The sequence below is a fragment of the Schistocerca cancellata genome, chromosome 4, assembly GCF_023864275.1.
Source record: "Schistocerca cancellata isolate TAMUIC-IGC-003103 chromosome 4, iqSchCanc2.1, whole genome shotgun sequence".
Taxonomy (NCBI): Eukaryota; Metazoa; Arthropoda; class Insecta; order Orthoptera; family Acrididae; genus Schistocerca; species Schistocerca cancellata.
Genome location: NC_064629.1, coordinates 522,951,923 through 522,974,428, shown reverse-complemented (window position 1 = coordinate 522,974,428; position 22,506 = coordinate 522,951,923). Strand labels below are relative to the sequence as shown.

Here is a 22,506-nt window from a genome sequence, read left to right as displayed (position 1 = left end):
TTATATGTTTGTTGTCCTTCACTTTATAGTATTTTCTTTCTCTTCATACAAGAGCTTTCACAGTTTAGTTTGGTAGCAGATTTCCTTTTTTCTTCTTTATTATTTTAATTTTTTAAAATTGGAGTATTGATAGTGGAGTAGTGAGTACACAGAAATAGGAGATTTAATGAAAGCATTTGATGTTCTGTATTTGTAGACGAGAACAAAGAATATTCATGATTGATGGGGGTCTAGTGGAGTGGCTGGTGCAAAGACTGGAAGCAACTCAGCAAACACAAATGCGATCCTATGCTCTTGAGTATACCATGGCGCTGTTCATGAATCTGTGCCTTCACCGACAAGCCAGAGAGCGTTGTGTGCCATTTGCAAGACCATTGGTTGAAATACTTGCATCCTATCTTGGCAATAGCTTGCTTAAGGTATAGTAATGTGAGAATCATTATGTATTTATAACAGATCATGTGCTGTTGACCACACTGAACAACTCCATTTATGATTAAAGTATTTAATAATAGTAAAATGATATCCAGCCATCATATTGTTATTACTCTTTCAGTGTCCAGTGTGTATCTGAGCTAATTCTCCATTCACATACTTGTTTTTATGGCATGTATGCTTTAGTAGTGCCACTAAAAACTGGAATGTATTCTTCGAGAATGTTTTCTACCTGTGAAACACATTGGGCATAATAAATGTTGTTGCAAACACAATTAGGTTGTTGGTAGTCATGACATGCCCACACAAACTAAAATGGTGAATAATAATAAAAGTTTGATATTTTATTGTGAATTTCACTAGATAATAATACAACAGTAGTCTGCAAAATATTGAAAGAGAAATATAAAGTAAGCTTGTGAGATATTTGATACAACTTAAGAAGCAATAGTTTAAATGAATGGATTTTGTCGTACTGTTTAACTACCCAGTGCATTTATAAAATACTGTATCAATTAGTGCCGAATGAATGTGACAACTTAATTTTTTGCCAGACCATGGTTTGAACCAGGACCTAGGTCTGTTTCACTCTAGTGCACAGTTTCAAATTGTCAGTCAACACAGCATTGTTCTGCATGGACACAGAGAATGCATTTTGAGTACCTGTCAGTGGTTTCATGACTTGCATTTGTGTATGTCATTGACAACCTATAACCTTAACATGAGCAACAACAGTGACACAGTTCAAGGCAATGGCTTCAAATATCTGTGCATTACATTGAAATGCTTCGGTTTTTTTTGGGTGGCAACACTTTCATTATGCATAACCACAGTCAAATAAATTGCCTTGAACTTTTGTTTCTGCCCCCACTAATCATATTAAAATGACATGACAATTGTAATTCTGCAGAAACAATACTTTGGTTTGCTAAGCTAAGGAAAGCAACTGGCATAAAATAGGCATTGTTTTGAAATTTTTGGTTTCCATATAATTGTTTTTGTGACTGTGGTTAGTTTTTTCCAATATTTTTAAAATAAAAATATGTGGCAACTTTTAATAACTTTTAATTAGAATTACTCAGCTAACTCTGAACAAAATTTTAGTCTGTTGCTTATTTAGAACAGAGCATCCCTATTTTGAAGTATGTAGTGTTTTCCATGTGCTTTAATGAATATGCAAAATAAAATTAAGTACGTTATTTGACACTTAGTTTTTCACCTATTTTGCTGCCCAGTTAATATGAAAATTGAAACCTTTTTGACTGCAAAATGTGCTTATTTCTTAGATTTATTGTTGTTGGTCATCTCTTTCTGTAGTTACTTGCATGTACCTCACTTCTTTCTGTTAGTGTGCTGCAAAAGAGTTACATAATTAACTCTTACATAATTACATAATTACATAATTACATAATTACATAATTAACTCTTTATAGGATATTTATATGCTGTGATACAATATGTTGCACATGTTATAATGACATCCTTTAACTGATAGCCTACACCCTACGTGACTGGGACACTATACAGTTTACTGGCAAACCATCAGATTAACCAAGAAGCCAAGAGAAGTGGACTTTGTGACATTTTGGAGCATTTACAGAAGGTACTGTTGCACTGTTATTTCGAAACTTTCATTTGAAATACAAATTTAACCTGAGGAAAAAAAGTAAAATTATGCCCCAAACAAATAAAGAGACAAATGTGTTGCTTTGATTTTTGTCAGAGGTTAGTTTGTGGCTGTCTAGTATAATAACTAACTAACTCTGTCTGAACAGGTCTTGGAAGGCCCAATGATACCGACTAGCTGCCATGTCATCCTCAGCCCACAGGTGTAACTGGATGCGGATATGGTGGGGCATGTGGTCAGCACACCGCTCTCCCCACCATATGTCAGTTTATGAGACCAGAGCCTCTACTTCTCATTCAAGTAGCTCCTCAGTTTGCCTCGTAAGGGCTGAGTGCACCCCGCTTGCCAACAGCACTCAGCAGACCGGATGGTCACCCATCCAAGTGCTAGCCCAGCCCGACAGTACTTAACGCTGGTGATCTGACAGGAACCGGTGTTACCACTGCAGCAAGGCTGTTGGCTGTCTAGTACACACACACAAAAAAGTTTTGCACCACCTTTGTTCTGAGAGTTCCAGAACCTGCACAGAAAATTGGAATAGAGATCAACATGAACATCATTTCCGCCCTTTTTATTGCTCATGAGAAGCACACATTTCACATTGTACCACCATACAGCGAGACCTTCAGAGGTGAAGGTCCAGATTGCTGTACACACTGGTACCTCTAATACCCAGTAGCACGTCCTCTTGCATTGATGAATGCCTGATTCGTGGTAGCATACTATCCACAAGTTCATCAAGGCAATGTTGGTCCAGATTGTCCCACTCCTCAACGGCGATTCAGCATAGATCCCTCAGAGAGATTTGGGGGGGGGGGGGGGGAGGGTCACATCACCCATAAACAGCCCTTTTCAATTTATCCCAGGCATGTTCGATAGGTTTCATGTCTGGAGAACATGCTGGCCACTCTAGTGGAACGATGTCATTATCCTGAAGGAAATCATTCACAAGATGTGCATGATGGGAGTGTGAATTGTCATCCATGAAGAAGAATGCCTCACCAATATGCTGCTGATATGGTTGCACTATCATTTAGAGGGTGGAACTGTGGTACTGACCATCTAGGTATGTTTGAACTACAGACAACACGAGCTGTGTACCTCCTTCCTGGTGGAATGACTGGAACTGATCGGCTGTCGGACCCCTTCTGTCTAATAGGTGCTGCTCATGCATGGTTGTTTACATCTTTGGGTGGGTTTAGTGACATCTCTGAACAGTCAAAGGGACTGTGTCTGTGTTACAATATTCACAGTCAATCTTTAGGAGTTCTGGGAACTGGGGTAATGCAAAACTTTTTTGGATGTGTGTATAATACTGATTAAAATCTGCACAATATTTATCAAAACGTAATGTAATTTTTTTTTACCAAGATGATCATCTGCTAAATTGCTGTGTTGCACAATTCTGGCAGATTATATTACACGAGATACTGTAGATCTATTTTCTATAGATCCTCCCATATGTAAGCATTGTTCTGATTATTGTTTGAATTAATCTGGGACCAACTAGTTTGAAATATAATATTCCCAATAATTTTATAGCTAAAATCTTGAAAGTGATCAGTGATTAGTTTAGTTAATCAGTCATGACTTTTAATATCTTGATCACAATATTTATTTTAATGTCTTGATCACAATATTTACGATGATGAAGACATTATAATTAATTTGTGCCTGAGAGCATTTTCATTTGATTGAGTTATGATTTATTGTCAGTACATTCAAGTTACAAGAGATGCATGCAATCTTTGTAATCTGATTGAAGAGAAGTTTGTAAATAATTAATCAGAGTAACTGATCCCTCTCCTTTTGTTTTATATTAACACATGAAATTCTAGTCTGTATGTAATAAGCTTATTGAGTATCTCAATGCAGAACTGAGCAAAACATGTTACCTTCTTTGCTCATTAAAATCATGCTGTAGTGAGAAAACAGTAATGAATGAATATCATGTCTACTTTCATTCTCATCTTAGATGTGGGGTCACCTTCTGGGGAAACTCGAAAACAGCTAATAGCACTTTTAAAATACAAAAAAGGGCCATTACAATCTTGTTTGGCTGCAAGTCTAGAGACTCTTGTCAACCTCTGTTTAAGAAATCTGGTATTCCTCCATTACCATATGTATACATAATGGAAACCCTTTTATTCTTTAAAATAAATATAATAGGTAAAGACTGCAAAAAAAAAAAAAACTTTGATTTACATGATCACTTTACCAGACAAAACAGTAACTTTGATGTGACTCACCGATCTTTCAAAGTGCCGCCGCGCAGTTACGCGCGTCTTCTACATGCGGCACTGTCTGCCAGCCATGCAGCAGCGGTGCCACCTAAGCGGCCAGCCAGCCAGTGGCCGCTAGACTTGGACTCAGTCATGATTTGACTGTTAAAGTGTACACACGTCTTACTCTGTTTACTTGATCTGTGACTTTCATGTATTGCGTGTTCCTTGAAATATATTTGTTCAACTTGAAATTATAACAATTGGTGACTAGGATGGGATTTTTCTTTTCCATTGTTGACCCACATGTTTCCATGGCTACTTTAGAGCAGGTCTCATGGAACAGCAAACGCTTCTCACAAATGCGATTCGTGATTACGTTACGCCATCAAATGGGGGGCGTCTCTCGTCGTTGTCTTTACCTCCTTACGACGAGATGGCAAAAGACTGTTCTGATTACGAAAAACGTCTACGACAGCACTTCTTGACATTTCGTGTCACAGACGAACAAACATGTAAGTCTCTGTTCCTTTCATGGATTTCACCTCAAATGTATCGGTTGTTGTCACAATTGGATCCTTTGAAAGATCCTGCATCTTTGTCCTTTGCTGAAATGTGCTCACTTCTGTCCGTCTATTTTCAAAAGCAAACGCATGTGATAGCCTCTCGTGTTGCCTTTTATGGTTGTCAAAAGCAACCAAATCAATCCTATCACACTTGGGCTGCTGAACTTCACGGCTTCAGTAGAAAGTGTCAATTTGTTACTAAAGTTCACAAAGAATCCTACGCCGATTCCATGGTACGGGATGCTATTATCCAATCGGCGCCCGACAAAGAAGTTAGGCAATGTGCCCTTCAGTTGGCAAATCTGACTCTAGATGAAGTCCTATCCATCGCTCAGTCTTTTGAAATTTCTCGCACCGCTGGAGCTCAAATAGAGGCATGGGGCGACGGCGGGGAAATACAACCTCTGTGCGATGTTGACGAAGCGTGTGGCATGTCCCCGCCAACCGGCATGGCCGCAGTATGCTCCCAAGTGCAGCCTCAGCCTAACCGTAAACAAACCTCTAAGAAACTGCAGCAAAGACCACAGGAACTTCCTTCATGTCCGTGGTGTTTTACGAAACATTCACGAGAAGATTGTCCACAACATTGGGCCGTATGTCACAAATGCAAAAAAAAGGGTCATATGTCATCCGTTTGCAAATCCGACTGCATACATGATGTTCATGAACATGACGCTGATTCTGATTCTGTGTTGTCTGTCAATTGTACTTCTTCCCTTTCAGGGAAGTTATTCCTCAGGGTCCAAATACTTGGTCGAGATGTTCGCATGCAGGTGTATACTGGTTCTGCTGCCACTATCATCAGTTCTCAGACGTATCTTCAGTTGGGTTCTCCAAACCTATCACCTGTCACTAGGCAATTACAGATGTATAATAAACAGAAGATTTCTCTTTTGGGACAATTTGATGCTGAGGTATCTTACAAATCCGTCGTTTGCACTGTTCCCATATTTGTGGTCGACCATAGTAATGCGGAAAATCTTTTTGGTTTCGATGCCTTTCATGTTTTTGGGTTCTCCATAGATGACTCTGTCAATATCATCTCTGATGCTATTCCTTATGCCCAATTGGATTCCTTGTCGATGACATTTTCGTCCCTTTTTTCTCCTGGGTTAGGCTGTGCAAATGACTTTGAAGCTCATATCACACTCAAACCCACTGCTCGGCCTAAGTTTTTTCGGGCTCGGCTCATTCCTGTGGCCCTTTGTGATCAGGTCAAATGGGAGCTGGATCGTCTCACTGCTTCAGTGGTCTTGCTTCCTGTCACTTCCAGTGAGTGGTCCTCTCCTGTCATTGTCGTTGCTAAGCCAAATGGTGATATTCGTCTCTGTTGCGATTTCAAAGCCATTGTAAATGCTCAATGCCTTATCGACACTTACCCTATGCCTCAACCTGAAGAATTGTTCACTAAATTTGCTGGAGGCCAGTATTTTTCTAAACTTGACCTGTCAGAAGCTTATCATCAACTTCCTCTCGACGCTGCTTCCCGGCAGTTTCTGGTCCTTAACATGCCTTTTGGCTTCTATCAATACCAACGATTGCCATTCAGGGTTGCGAGCGCCCCTGCTCTCTTTCAGCGATTCTTGGAACAATTATTGCTCACTGTCCCTGGGTGAACAAATTACCAGGACGACATTGTTGTCACTGGCTCCACCACTGACAAACATCTTCAAAATCTCCGCTCACTTTTTCATGTCTTACAGACTGCCGGTCTTAAGTGTAATCTTCAGAAATCAAAATTTTTTCAGGCATCTATCACGTACTTGGTGTTTTAACTCTCTCGGGATGGTATTCGTCCACTTCAGCAAACTGTTGCTGCAATCGATGCCCTTCCTTGCCCTACATCTGTTAAGGAACTGCAGGCCTTCTTGGCGAAAATAGCATACTATCACAAGTTTTTACCATCTGCTGCTTCGGTGGCTCAGCCGTTGCATCGCCTGTTGCATAAAAATGTGCCTTTTCACTGGTCCATGTCATGCGATGCGGCTTTCTTGAAATTGAAGACTTTGCTGAAACATTCCCCGTGCCTAGCTACTTATCGACCTGGCCAAAATCTTGTTCTAGCCACAGGCGCCTCTCAATACGGGGTTGGTGCAGTCCTTGCACACCGTTTTTCTGACGGTTCTGAACACCCCGTTGCTTATGCCTCCAAAACCCTCACGGATGCCCAACAAAAGTATTCTCAAATTGAAAAAGAAGCTTTGGCCCTTATTTATGCTGTTCATAAGTTTGGTGTTTTTCTCTATGGATCCAAATTTCATCTTGTTACGGATCACAAACCACTTGTTTTCTTATTTCATCCATCAATGTCACTTCATGACAAGGCTGCACACTGCCTCCAGCGTTAGGCTCTTTACTTGTCTCGTTTCAATTATGAGATTAATTTCAGGCTGACGGCTCAACATGCGAGTGCTGATGCACTGTCTCGCCTTCCCATGGGTCCTGATCTGGCATTTGATAGGGATGAACTTTTGTGTTTCCACCTGGATGTTGCCAAGCAGTGGGTTGTGGACGGGTTCCCCATAACCAGGGACCGGCTGGTGGCTGCTACAGGTTCTGACCCTACCCTCTCCCGAGTTTTACGCTGTATTCAGAAGGGTTGGCCAGATCGTCCGTCCGCTAAGACTTCTGATCCGTTGCGGAACTACTACACTTTGCATTACCACCTCACCGCTAGGGATGGTGTTATCCTCCTTTCCACCGAAAATGCTTCATCGCCTGTTGTGGTACCTGCGTCTTTGCATGTTTCGGTCTTGCGCCTCCTTCACCAAGGGCACTGGGGTGTCTCTCACAGAAAATCTCTGGCTCACCGTCATGTGTACTGGCCCGGCATCGACTCTGAAATTGCACACATGGTCGCTGCCTGCGGCCCTTGTGCATCACAGGCTGTCGCCCCGAAGTCATCTTTGTCACCGTGGCCTTTGCCTGAGAAGCCCTGGGAGCGTATTCATGCTGACTTCGCAGGACCTTTTTTAGGTACTTATTGACTTCTCGTTATTGATGCCTACTCTAACTTTCCTTTCATTGTCCGTTGCACATCGCCTACCACCGCAGCAACCACCAATGCTCTAGCTCCCATTTTCTCTTTGGAAGGCCTTCCCTCTACTCTTGTTACTGATAATGGTCTGCAATTTGCCTCTTCCGATTTTGCGGATTTTTATGCCTGTCACGGCGTCATGCATGTCACGGCCCCTCCGTTCCATCCACAGTCAAACGGTGAGGCTGAACGACTGATCCGCACATTTAAAGCTCAGATGAGGAAACTCCTGACTTCTTCTGCTGCTGATGATGCGCTTCTCCAATTTCTCACTTCTTACCGTTTCACCTCCATGGGTGACCACAGCCTGGCTGAGCTCTTACATGGCCGACAGCCCCGCACGCTACTTCATCTTCTGCAGCCTTCCATCTCACGGCCGTGGGTGCCTTCGCTTGGCCGGTTCATTGCTGACGACCTTGTATGGGTACGGGGATATGGCAGGTGGCCAAAATGGAGTCCTGGCCACATCTTACGACACTGTGGCCAATGCCTGTATGAAATCCAGACGGACACGGGTGTTGCAGTGCGTCATTCGGACCAGCTTCGGCCTCGTGTTCCGGCAACACCTCTTCCAGATGCCACTACACCACCTTCAGCTCTACCTGATGCTCGGGATACTGGAATCTCTAATTACTCACAATGCAGTCCTCTCACCATCATATCGGCGCCAGCACGAGAACTGACGCCACCAGGAGACGTGCCCATTCAGGAACCAGATGACCATCATCTGTTGGAGCAACTCTACTCGCCTCCTTCTCCTATGGATGCAGACACATCGCCCATGTCTCCTGTTATAACAACCAGACTTGCTGCAATGGGCATATTGGTGCACAAGGCCCCAGCAGATTTGACCCCCACGTCTCCTGTCATCTCAACCCGTTATCATCAGGGACACTTCCGTCCGTACGGGAAGCCTCCTCCTCGAGACTTTACAGCCAGTCAAACAACACCTATGGACGTTAGCAATCTACAGGCCTCCTCCATCAAGACCTGTGCAAAAACTTCAAAGGGGGGAAAAGTGTTGTAACTCGCCGATCTTTCAAAATGCCGCCGCGGAGTTACACGTGTCCTCTACATGTGGCGCTGTCTGCCAGCCATGCAGCAGCAGCACCACCACCTAAGCGGCCAGCCAGCCAGCAGCCGCTAGACTTGGAATCAGTTATGATTTGACTGTTAATGTGTACACACATCTTACTCTGTTTACTTGCTCTGTGATTTTCATGTATTGCGTCTTGCTTGAAGTATATTTGTTCAACTTGAAGTTATAACAAACATATAACTCAAATCAGCACAGCTCTGTGCCAAGAAGGTACTTTTCACATGGGAGTTAAGCTTTATAACAAACTTCCTGAAAGCATAAAAGCTATTACTGAGGTCAGTACCTTTGGGAAATCTCTAAAGTCATATTTACAGCATCACTGATTTTACACCATTGAAGAATATTTAAATTTATGTAGTGTGTTATATAAATACTTATGTACAAAGTGTTTTTTGGCAACCTTAAATACTTATGCCTAGAAATGACTTTCAGCTGTATATTTATAACTTGACTTATCCAATGTCTTATGCATAAGCTGCTTTGTAGACAACGGGACCAATAAATACAACAACAACAAGAATATAGTGTTTTGTTGCACATTTGTAAGAAATTTTAGCCATCTGGCACAACCAGTTCCAGGTGCTTAGTCATAGTCCTTTTGAAGTAGGGAACATTTTCTCTGGTTCTTATTTCAAAATAAACATATAACATTGTGCTGTTGATCATTTTTTGTTCTGAAACCGCAAACATTACTCTGTTCCTTTAGCAAATAAAATTTTAGCACTTCAATTTATTTATTCATTTATTTGTAGCAAAGCACAGGAGAAGTGCAACATCAGTTGGAATGCCTTCTCAAACGTCACAAGGACCTCCTGCCTGACCAATATACATCTAGTGAAGAGGAGATCACCGATGATGACACAGTAATGCATTTCTTATGCTTTTTATATGAAACAACATATGGCTATTAATTCACAGAAGTCAATTAATGTTGTGTATTTCAAGACTGTACTGATTTTTATTTATCTATCAAGAGAATTATGTGTTTTCTAAACTCAAAAAGGGCTGGTAGAAGGACAGAGTTACAGATAAGTGCAAAACATAATGAGGAGAGTAAATGACAAACTAGGAAAGACCATTGCTTTTATCTTGACTGTGATTATGCCTGTGATGACTGAAAAAGTTAAAGCAAGATTTCTACACTTCGAGATTTGGCCATATATTTCAAACTCAAGTTCCAAAAGTTTGTTCTCATAACTTTGGGATATAATGACCAATAACTTTTGGGAATTGTGGCATGGCTGCTCATGATCTTAGTATTGCATATATGTCCCATGGTAAGTGTATCAACTGCTCATAATCATCCCGTTGTGCTTTTGAGATATGCTTTGCTTCAACTCTGAAAATTCTTATGGTCAAGGTGACTGCCACGACAAAGACCCATGATTAAAGACACTGATTGCAATTGCAGATATATCTCCAAAAGGAATCCAACCAATGAATCTGCTGCCATACATAAGATGATCCAGCAATGGTGAATGTCTATTAGAACACTCCATTAGAACACACAATCTACAATAACTATGTCCTCAGTGACGTTAAGTGTATCATTTCCTTGAAACACAGAGAAAGAAGACACAACAAATGTTAGTGAAAGAAAGAAACAACACTTCACCCTCCATTACAATGCACCTAATGTTGATCATGTAATGGATGAAATAAGTCATAATGAGTGAACAACTCAACGTTACTAACCTTCCGTTGTGAGCACTTTTTTCCCTGAGGAAAAAATCTCAGCTTTAAATGGCATCCATCATACAAAGAAATGTAAACAGTTTCACAACTCATATGGAAGAATTGGACCTCCCAAAGAGCAACTAGTTTCCAAGAGACCCTTTTTTAACTGTCTGATGCACCTACATAATTAACTATAGTCTTCAAAGACATGGCAACTCTACTGGAGGATGAAGCAAGCCGCTGGTGCTACCATAAATGGGTCAACTTGCATTTAAGTATGCTGACTACACTTATTGCCTGATAAAGCACTCAACAGACAAGCTTTCAGAGAGCTTCTCAATCAGCTCTCGCACGCATTTCTCCTGTTAGGAGATTCAAGTGCAATCACTGTGGTATGGGTTTTGGGGCAGCACCAACTCAAACTCAGAAGCTGAGTGGTATAGAGCATTTGCAGTCAAAAGACATATGCTTTTGGAATGCAGGCAAAATAATCAATTTCAGAATAGTATCATGGTCATTCTGTCATTGGCTTCACCTTCTGCTCTCTAGTCCTAGCAGATTGTGTACAACAGTGACTTCTTCCCAGTCAGGTTGAACCTTTATGAAGGGGCCAATACCCAAAACCAGGCCACCAAATTGGATCCTGCAGCTGACTATATGTCAGGAGCAAGTCAGTGTCTAGGACTGTGTTCAACATAGAATGAATGTAATCCCCAAAACTACCATAGTGCTCATACCAAAATCTTCAGAACTCTTTAGAACAGGGCCGGCCACAGAATGCCAAACTTCTTGTGTGTGGAGTGTTCAGGCTGCATGCTGGCCCCGTCATTCTCAGAAGTATCCTGTACAATGTGAAATATCATTTAATATTGTGGTGTGGCAGTTTTTGGTTGGCACAACTCTCTTCAATTCGGCAGAATCATGGTGTCAGTGCTGTTTAACCTTCACTCTTTGTCCATGGTATGAAGGGTGTTTACAGGTCCAGTGGCTGCACAAAGAGAGGCAGTCTAGTGGTCTACCATCACAAGCCTTCAGAAATGAATGAGATGTTAGAAGAGATGGATAGATGAAGTCTGTTAGAAAAATATTTGAGGTTTTTTTTTCAAACACCTGATGGATTTGAATCTAGTGCACTTGCATGAGCCGACTTTGAACGTGCATGTGTAAATTTTTTCCCACCTGTCGATAACATCTGTTGCTGCAAGCAGCAGTTGAATGAAGTAGTGTGTAATGCTCGTGTCAGTTTTTCATTGCAAGGGAAATGACAGAACAACTGCAGCAACACTACTGCATCAGATTTTGCCAGAAACTGGCTGACAGCCGGATGTAAACCATTTGGCAGATTCAAATGGCTTTCAGTGACACTCCTATGGGCATAACACAGATTAAGGAGTGGTACAACCAGTTTAAAGATGGGTACACTTCAGTGGAGAGTGAGCCACACTCTGGTTGGCCATCAGCATTCTGAAATGATCAGGTCATTGCAAAAGAGAATGCTGCGGTCATGTGGGACCATTGTGTGACTGTCAGAGAAATTGCAGAATCGGTTGATATCAGCACTTTTTTGGCAAATTCCATTGTGACCGAATATTTGGCCATGAAGAGATGGTCAGTGAAATTCATACCGAAGCTGCTGAGGTTGGAGCAAAAGCAACTGTGTGTTGAAATCTCACAGGACATGCTGGACTCCACAGTCAGTCACCTCACCCCGACTTCATGAAAACCATAATCTCTGGTAACAAGTCCTGAGTATAGGAGTATGACCTGGCAACCAAATATCAGTCATTGCAATGGAAGCATTCTTCGTCACTAAGACCAAAGAAGGCCCATCAAGTGTGTAGCAATGTCAAAGTGATGATGACTGCTTTCTTTGACTCCCATGACATAGTACACCATATGTATGCACCACAGGGTCAAATAATCACCAGATGTCCTTCATCACGTACGTGATGCTATCTGGTGCAAGAGACTCAACTTGTGGTCAATAGCAAATTGGTGTCTCCATCACGACAATGCTCCATCACATTCCTCGTGGTGGTGGTGGGGGGGGGGAGTTAGTACGATACTGTGTCAGTGGTCAAGTTGGCTGCAGCAGCAGGCTAAACAGAGTTCAGGAAAACTCTTTATTATTCATCAAGCTACAGCAGATACAGGTGTGCACCATTGCCAGGTGGGTGCAGCCTGGTGTTCACCCACAGCATCTTCATATCGGTGTAGCAGTGGTGGTTTTTATCGATGCTCATGCACATTACTGGGAGGCAGTGCACTGACAAAATGCTGAGTGACCCCCAGACATCTGTAGCTAGAGCTGCTTGCAGCCTAGAGCAACTGTGCTTCACACAACTGGCAGTGGCTAGATGAATGTGTCACTGGATTCCACCAGCCGCCTAACAGCATCAAACCTTGGATGCCAAGAGTGTGGTTGGAGTACACTGTGTGACCCAACACACAGGTACAATGCACTCTGTTTTTGAACTTTTTCCTGATACCTTCACTGCATGTAGGCCACCTATTTTTGTAGCTTTCTTGTGCCAAGTTGTTCTTCTGTCTGGTGGTGACAGCATACAAAGCAAATTGATGCAATACTGTATGGACAATTCTTTGCCAGAGTATTGCCACTCATTGACTTAATGTGTGGGCTGGTTTGCAGATTGGCTGTGTCTTCAGCCATGTGCCTTCAGGATGGTAAGTAAATCACTGTGTCGTGAAATTCCATGATGTCACATTATTCTGTTTTCACAGCAACAGTGGAAAATGTTTCTACAGTACAACATCTGAGAGCCAGCTCTCGGGTTTTTGCACATACTGCACAACTTTAGAGAAGTAGAAGCTCAATTTTATGTCTAGAAATAACAAGGCCTTCTGTAAGTAGAAAATTCATACTGAGTTGGCTGCCTTGCATGATACCACCTGAGCACCAAATGCGATTCATTTTAGTGCACTGAAATAACTTAATTCAGCATTTACGGAAATCCTCCTTATATTTCACAACAAAATTTGGTCTGAGGGCAAATACCCCAGTGTATGAGAGAGTCTGTTTTGATACCTTTGTTAAAACTGGAAAAGTATTGCCTTCAGCCAAGTAATTTATATAATACAGCCCTTTTTAGCTTCTTCCAAAAAGACTCTAAAGCACATAGTTAAAAATAGTCAATCTGGTCATGGAAACAAGAAAACTTCTCATTCTGTGCACATATTCTGCAGTTTACACTTGATGAAGTCAAAATTTCTATGCATTTTACTAAGATTACCTTACAAAGGTCTTCATACTAGCTAGTTCAATCTCACACTCATTCTTTACCATCTTAGTCAGCCCTTTTGATATGGTCATTTTTTATGGGAAGCATTAATTGTGATACTTTATCACTTTAATTACATATACAGTACTAGAACTTGAGAAGGATAGTCGAATCAGTTGAATTCTTAGGTCTTATAATTTTTTTGCATCATTATTTCTTGCATCAGTTGTAAGTAATATGTGAACAACTTGCTTCTAAAGAAGCCAATATAATATATTTTTACAGTGGAAATTTTGTATATCACCCCTGTTACAGAATCTATTTGAAATATATTAAAAGCTTTGAGGTCAATAATTTTCTTATTTCCCCATTCTCTTAGAGGCTAGGAACACCTTTGTAACCAGAAAAAATAGACCCTCAAAACTGTCACAGCAAAATTTTAAAATACCCCATTTGAAAAGTTGTAAATTTGCAAATTGTGACTTACTCAAAGAAGAAGAAAAAGAGTACTTAAATACAAGGGTTGGAACTTAAATAGTGGCAACTATTTATTCACAACTGATACAAAAGAGTTACATGTTTGCACCTTTTACTGTCCTTCAAAGTAGTCACCAGCATTGTGCAGAATCCGGTGCCAGTGATGTGGAAGGCATAATATACCATTAGCAGAGCCTGTTCTGTTAATGATGCGAATGGAGTGGTCTAAAGTTATGGTGATTCTTGTGTACGACTGTGATGGTGTTATCCTAACACATTACATTCCTCCACAGCAGACCATCAATGAACAGTATTACTGTTCATTTTTGGAGCATCACGTGTGACCAGCCTTGCGAAAGAAGCGGCGACACTTTCTGCGCAACCCACCCATCATTTTGCACGACAATGCTTGGGCACATACAGCACAAGCTATGGCTGCTCTGTTTGATCGATGGGACTGCACCATACTCCCTGGACTTAAGTCCTTGTGACATTGATTTGATTCTGAAGATGAAGGAACCACTTCGTGACATTTGCTTCAGAACTGTTCCAGAGATTCAACAGGCAGTAGACCGCTCCATTCGCACCATCAACAGAACAGGCTCTGCTAACGATATACTACACCTTCCACATCACTGGCGATGGGTTCTACACAATGCTGGTGACTACTTTGAAGGACAGTAACAGGTGCAAACATTTTGTATTGGTTGTGAATAAATAGTTGCCACTATTTAAGTTCCAACCCTCTTATATTTTTTTCCTTAATTGTTCCATTTTTGTGAATGTGGTTATCTCCTGTTTGCTAATTTGAAGGCAATAAAAGTGTACATAACAAGGTAGAATGCAGTCATGGAAAAGTTGGTGTGACTGGAGATTATGCAAAGATGAGTAGGTGAGGTAGAAAAGACAAGCAGTGGAACATTTGAGAAAGCTATAAATTGTAGATTGCACTCAAGGTGGAAGGAGAGGAAAGAATGGGGGGTTAAAAGTGGCAGAAGTAAGAAAATGGGGTGTAAAAAATGAGAGAGGATAGCATATAATGGATGCAATGATAATAGTAAGGATAGAATTACCATTTACTGTTTCCCTTATGTCCCCATCTTGATATTCTGTCTGCTTTTGGTTTTATTGGCTGGTATAGCATCAAGCTGTAAGTCTTGTTTTTTTTTTTTATTATTATTATTTTACATGTGAGTTTTTTCTTGTCTTGAAATCATATTTCTATCTATCATTTGCCAGCTACACCTAACATAGCTTGATCAGACACCCATCAGTTGTCACTTTTCAGGCAATATCCTGTTTTGTAGGATTTTCAGTCTCTTAAATCTTGAATAAGGGAATGAGTTAAAAAAAGAATAGAGTAAGTTTTTTTATATGGAGACAGATACTTACTCTGAAATTGAGTTTGTCTGTGAAAGAATAATCAAAATTAATATAACAAATGTAATTAAGACAGGAAAATTTCTTTTGGTATAATGATAAGGTGTGGGACATAAATAGACACACAAACTAAACCAGCTCTGTAGCATGAATACTTAATCACAATGTGTTTCAAAATCATTGAAACCAAACAAGCAGATAAGGTGTTGAGCAGAAATTCTTGACAGTGCCTCTAGTAACTGGAAATGAGGAGACAGACAGCAAAAAACTTCCAGTACTTGGACCATACACAAAGAGATTGACAACAGAATACAGAAAAGTCCAAACTTTACAACATAGTTTGCGAGACACTTTGGCAATGGTAATTTCCAAAATCAACCTGTATGAATTTTTTTTTTTTACCTCTGTAGATGTATGCCCTGGAGGCAGCAACAATTACTGTACCAGTAAAGGGTCACCTCCAGGCAACAGAAATGAACTTCCTGCAATATTGTCCTCAAAAGACAAAAGTTGATAAAATAAACAATAATACTGAGCAACAGCTAGGATTGGAAAGACACCTGCTGGAGATCCCTGAAGTAAAATAATTACAGTGGTACGGTCATATGAAGAGAATGGCTTGCCACAGGATCCATTGAGTTGAACAAAATGTTCCTGCAGAAAGACCACGTGGTGGGTGTAGAAAGTTTATCTAGAACTGCATGTGGCTTGCTGAATGGAGAAATTACGATGGTGATGGATATTGTTATATTTACTTTTCTTTGATCATTTTGTACAACCACATACAATCATTTAAATTAGCTGGAGGTTGTAAACTTGTGGATCATACAGAAGTATTAGGAGATAAAATTGAAGATGTGTATTAGGAACCTGTGTCAATGCTATGAAAATTTGATGGCCTAATAAGGTTACACCTGTAAATGATATCTAGCAATTGTCTCAGGGTGTTTCCTCATCTTCAGCTGTGATTGTAGATGTTGCACTTAAGCTGCTCATTATTTATCATTCTAGATATCTATCTTATTATTTTGATCACTTTTATTAATTTTAATTTGGATTTTATACAGGGGCTGGACAAAAAATAGGAACACCACAAACACAACACATTACTACATGTAATACAGTGTAGAAAACCCGCAACATTGAAAATAGCTTCCTCTCATCTCAGAATGCAAAAATACAGGTCCTGAATGTTTTTCAAGGGAATTTATAACATTCTCCTGCAAAATAATGACAAGTTCAGGTAAAGGTGATGGAGGTAAATAGTGATCATACACCCTTCTCTCCAAAGCAGACAACAAAGGCTCAATAATATTGATATCTGGTGACTGTGGTGACCAGGGGGGATGTGACACTTCATCCTCATGCTCACAAAACCAGTCCTGGATGGTGTGAGCTGTGTGAACAGAGACCCTGTCTTCTTGAAACACAGCGTCACCATTGGGGAACCAAATTATACCATGGGATGGACTTGATCAGCCAAAATGGTCTCATAATCCTTGGCAGTAATGTGACCTTACAGAGTAACAATGGGGTTCATGGAATATCATGATATGGCTGCCCAAATCATCACTGAAACCCCACCATGTTTCACTCTTCTGATGTAATATTGACCAGAAGTTGGAAACAGTGTGATACAAGACTCATCTGACCAAATTACACTACTGGCCATTAAAATTGCTACACCAAGAAGAAATGCAGATGATAAACGGGTATTCATTGGACAAATATATTGTATTAGAACTAACATGTGATTACATTTTCAAGCAATTTGGGTGCATAGATCCTGAGAAATCAGTACAGAGAACAACCACCTCTGGCCGTAATAACGGCCTTGATACGCCTGGGCATTGAGTCAAACAGAGCTTGTATGGCGTGTACAGGTACAGCTGCCTATGCAGTTTCAACATGATACCACAGTTCATCAAGAGTAGTGACTGGCGTATTGTGATGAGCCAGTTGCTCATCCACCATTGACCAGAGGTTTTCATTTATGAGAGATCTGGAGAATGTGTTAGCGAGGGCAGCAGTTGAACATTTTCTGTGTCCAGATAGGCCTGTACAGGACCTGCAACATGCGGTCGTGCATTATCCTGCTGAAATGTAGGGTTTTGCAGGGATCGAGTGAAGGGTAGAGCCACAGGTCGTAACACATCTGAAATGTAATGTCCACTGTTCAAAGTGCCGTCAATGTGAACAAGACGTGACCGAGACGTATAACCAATGGCACCCCATACCATCATGCCGGGTGACACGCCAGTATGGCGACGATGAGTACACGGTTCCAATGTGTGTTCACCGCAATGTCGCCAAACACGGATGCGACCATCATGAGGCTGTAAACAGAACCTTGGATTCATCCGGAAAAATGACGCTTTGCCATTCATGCACCCAGATTTGTCATTGAGTACACCATCGCAGGCACTCCTGTCTGTGATGCAGCGTCACGGGTAACCGCAGCCATGGTCTCCAAGCTGATAGTCCATGCTGCTGCAAATGTCATCGAACTGTTTGCGCAGATGGTTGTTGTCTTGCAGATGTCCCCATCTGTTGACTCAGAGATTGAGACGTGGCTGCACGATCCATTACAGCCATGCAGATAAGATGCCTGTCATCTCGACTGCTAGTGATATGAGGCCATTGGGATCAAGCCCGGCGATCCGTATTACCCTCCTGAACCCACCGATTCCATATTCTGCTAACAGTCATTGGATCTTGACCAACACAAGCAGCAATGTCGCGATACGATAAACGAAATCGCGATAGGCTACAATCCGACCTTTATCAAAGTCGGAAACGTGATGGTACACATTTCTCCTCCTTAAATGAGGCATCACAACAACATTCCAGCAGGCAGTGCTGGTCAACTGTTGTTTGTGTATGAGAAATTGGTTGGAAACTTTCCTCATGTCAGCATGTTGTAGGTGTCGCCACCGGCGCCAACCTTGTGTGAATGCTCTGAAAAGCTAATCATTTGCATATCACAGCATCTTCTTCCTGTCGGCTAAATTTCGTGTCTGTAGCACATCATCTTTGTGGTGTAGCAATTTTAATGGCCAGTAGTGTACTTTCTTCCGTTACTCCATAGCCCAAGGTTTATGACTTTGGCACCACATTTTCCTCTTACAGGCATTTGCATCACTTATGAGCAGTTTTGCAATTCCAGCATGCCCTGCACTTCCCTGCTTATGGAGCTCCATTTTTATTTTTTTGCTACTGACAGGGTTTGTGAGTGTGGCATCCAGTTCAGCAGTGACTTTTGCAGCTGTTATCCTCTTATTTCTTGCCACAAACCTCTTCAATGACCACCCAACACACACTTTCATCCATGCTGTGACTTAGCAGATGGTGTTTTTCTACTTTGCACATATGTGGTACAGATCTGCAATACAGTGCCTCTCAAAACACCAAACACTTGGGCTACCTTGCGTATGGAAGCACCCACCATAATAGTTCCAGGAATTTGTCCACATTCTGCTTCACTTAGCTCTAACATAATGCATTGAAAAGTGCACAGAACACTGTTCTGATACAAGTGACACTTGCTACGCACTGAGGACAGTTCACAGGTGCCGTTCGTAGTCAAATTTAGCAGTGTAACCTGCAGGTTTGGCTAGCATCTGCATTTACATTTAAGCATGCATTTCTCATGGTGTTTCCATATTTCTGTCTAACAGTTGTATGCCTCTTAATGTTGAGTTATTATCTTTGTTGTAGAACTATAATAATAGTTTGACAGCCTTGCATTTTCTACAATCTCAAGAAGCCTTTATTACTATTGTCTTTTTGTGCACTTTATCCACACCTATAAATGCATATAAGCCCCACTGACAAATATCGTTTTCTACTTTACTATGACAAAACAAGGAGCCTGTGTTCGAAAGCCCAAGTCTAAAGTGTTTTTATGAGTGTTTATGTCGATTTTGTTGTAAATTTGGTTGTATGAAGTAAACAGACTGTTCTGTCTTACTATTCATTCTGGAGACCAACATTAACTGCTTTGTTTTGAATGTTCTCAAAATTACAGTCTTAATGTAAATTTAAAGAAATCAGTTGTTTGAGTTTGTAAACATTTATGGTATTAGAAGTATCTTATATTTTTATTTGTTCCTTGTCTTATAGGTAGAGCTTGACTTGTTAGAAGATGAACTTGATGCAGATGATCCAGTGACAAACATTCATGGTGAACTATGTGGTGAGGCTCTTTTGTATCAACAATATCGTCAACCATTCCCTCGTCATGGTGAGTTTAACTGCTGTATGTCCTGTTGTTTCAGCAGTAATTCCTCTTTTATTAATAGTTAAATTAGAATATGTTATAACCAATAAACACACTTGTATCAGCTATACCATTCTTTTCGTTACTTACCCCTAGGAGGTATATAGTTTAGGGCTGAAAAGAAGAGGAAAACATAATGACAACTTCAGATAATTTTTGGATGTGTATTGTTAATATTTCCTCTATGCAACTGGTTGTTAGTGATCACTCTTATTATAAAACTCCAAATTTCCGTTGTCTGTTTTTCAATATTTTGTGCTCATAAACTAAAATAGTGTCAGTGATGTTGAGGAACAGCTAAAATTGTTAAAATTTAATAAAGACCCCGGACAGACACTATACCCAATTTACAGCTGTGTTAGCCCCTCTATTGACTATAATCTATTGTAGACACATTGAACAAAAAACCCTGCCAGTAGTTGAAAAAAAGTGCAGGATACACCCAGCTACAAGAAGGATAGCAGAAGTTGTTGGTTGATTTGGGGGAGGGGACCAAACAGTGAGGTCATAGGTCCCATGGAATTAGGGAAGGATGGGGCTGGAAGTCAGCCGTGCCCTTTGAAAGGAATGATCCTTGCATGTGTCTGATTTATGGAAATCACGGAAAACCTAAATCGGGATGGCCAGACGCGGGTTGGAACTGTCATCCTCTCAAATGCGAGTCCAGTGTGCTAACAACTGCGCCACATCACTCAGTGGTAGCAGAAGTGATCCACAAAACTGCCACACAATATCCTTCACATTCACTTGTTATAGAATGTTATAACATATTTTGGGCTCAGACATAAGGAGGAATCCTGAACAGAATGACCTCCTCCGTGCCACCCAACACGTATTTTGAAAACATCAGTCTTGTGAAACGCGACTTACACTTATCTCACATGACATGCTGGTAGTCATGGATCAAGGCAGTCAGTCAGGTAGTTGCAGTATTTCTTGATTTGCAAAGAGCATTTGAATCAAAGACACTTTCAACAGTGCCATGTAATTACTCAGGTGGAAAATGAGGCAATGGCTATCATTTTTGGAGTTAAAAATTTTCATGTTTTCTTGTATGGGGTGAAATTTCTGCTCATTACTGACCACAACCTATTGGTTTCCTTATTTAGCCCTTATCCCATACAGTGGAATAGGGCTGTCAACAATTGCAGAAATGGGCACTTCCACAATAACTATTTTTATGACTGATACCAGTCCACTGCCCAGCATGCCAGTGCAGATGCATTCTGATTGCCAGTGGGACTACATCCAGAGTTTGACTGAAAAGAGACACTCACTTTCACTTGGCCAAAGCCTTGTACCATAATTTGGTGGATTTTCATTTGAAGATGTGGGAGATGAGGGCCACATAATCACTTTTCTGGTTTCAGCTGATCAGGTGTGGTGGCCAGAGCATGCTCTTTTGGGAACAGATTTGGCCCGGTATTTTGTTACTGGCTGGTGGCCAATCATGATGTTGAACATCTTGTGGAGGCCCCTGCAGCCTGTGGACAAAACCAGGTTGTGTTGCCTAGTCATTATTCCTCTCTGCCAGTATTGTGAAATTTCCTCTATGTTGCCAAGATGGCCTTCAAAATGTTGATGGCAACTGTTTGCACACTGTTGGTCATTTTTTCTGTCATGTGCCACCACTGGCACTCATTTATGATAACAGTTGGCAATTTGTATCACTGGAGTTTGAATATTTTTGCATTTGCAGGGGTATCTAACATCTAACATCTGACTACTGCCCCATATCACCCAGTGTTTAACTCAGAGGTGGAGAACTTAATGCATTCATTCAAGACCCAAATGAAGAAACCCATGTCTGCCTCCTCCTGAGATGATCTACTGTTGGGTTTTCAGACTATGTACTTAATGATGCCAAATAACAGGTGTTGTCCAGGAAATTTTTGCTTGGTCAGCAGCCGTGGGGGCTTTTGGATTTGTTGCACCCAAAGTTACCTGCCAAAGACCATCACAGCCCACTGTGTTTTCCTCACGGGGGTGTCATTTGGACTTGGTCTTTCGGCCTGTAGTAGGGGCGGCTGGCTGCTAGATGTAGTGTTTTTTTTTTAAATGGTGGATGTCGGTTGGGAGCAGGTGATCCTTCATTCCAAGCAGTCGCAGCCATGACTTGTTGGACTTTCAATGCCAGTGTCTCCAAGCCAACATGCAGAGTTGTTTTGATGGGAGCCTCCCAGTGTTGGCAGCATGTTCACCCACTTCTAAGACATCTGCCATCATAGCTTCAGTGGCAGAATAAGGTGATATTGGGGATAACTCCTGTGCCTACAGCTGTGGAGCCCCTGGAATTTGAACTGGTACCCTCTTTTTCCTGCTCACTAGTTGCCTAGTCCTCACCCCTACCCATGCTGGTGGACTAACTATTAACCCAGCCTTACAGCCTTCTGCCTTTGCAGCAGAGCAAGCTGCATTTGCACTGTCTCCATCTGCCCTCATGCCCTCTCCAGTTTTGTGGCAGAGGT

The 22,506-nt window shown here is 41.3% G+C and overlaps 1 protein-coding gene across 1 annotated transcript in view; it reads left to right on the top strand.

Annotated features, from left to right (window-relative positions):
- LOC126183298 (lisH domain-containing protein ARMC9-like) overlaps positions 1-22,506 on the top strand; it is a 242,578-nt gene that overhangs the window by 133,308 nt on the left and 86,764 nt on the right. Inside the window, exons 10-13 of the mRNA XM_049925137.1 lie at positions 197-419; positions 1,931-2,038; positions 9,739-9,849; positions 19,882-20,002. Of these exons, the coding sequence (XP_049781094.1) occupies positions 197-419; positions 1,931-2,038; positions 9,739-9,849; positions 19,882-20,002 (563 nt within the window). The remainder of the gene's footprint in view (positions 1-196; positions 420-1,930; positions 2,039-9,738; positions 9,850-19,881; positions 20,003-22,506) is intronic.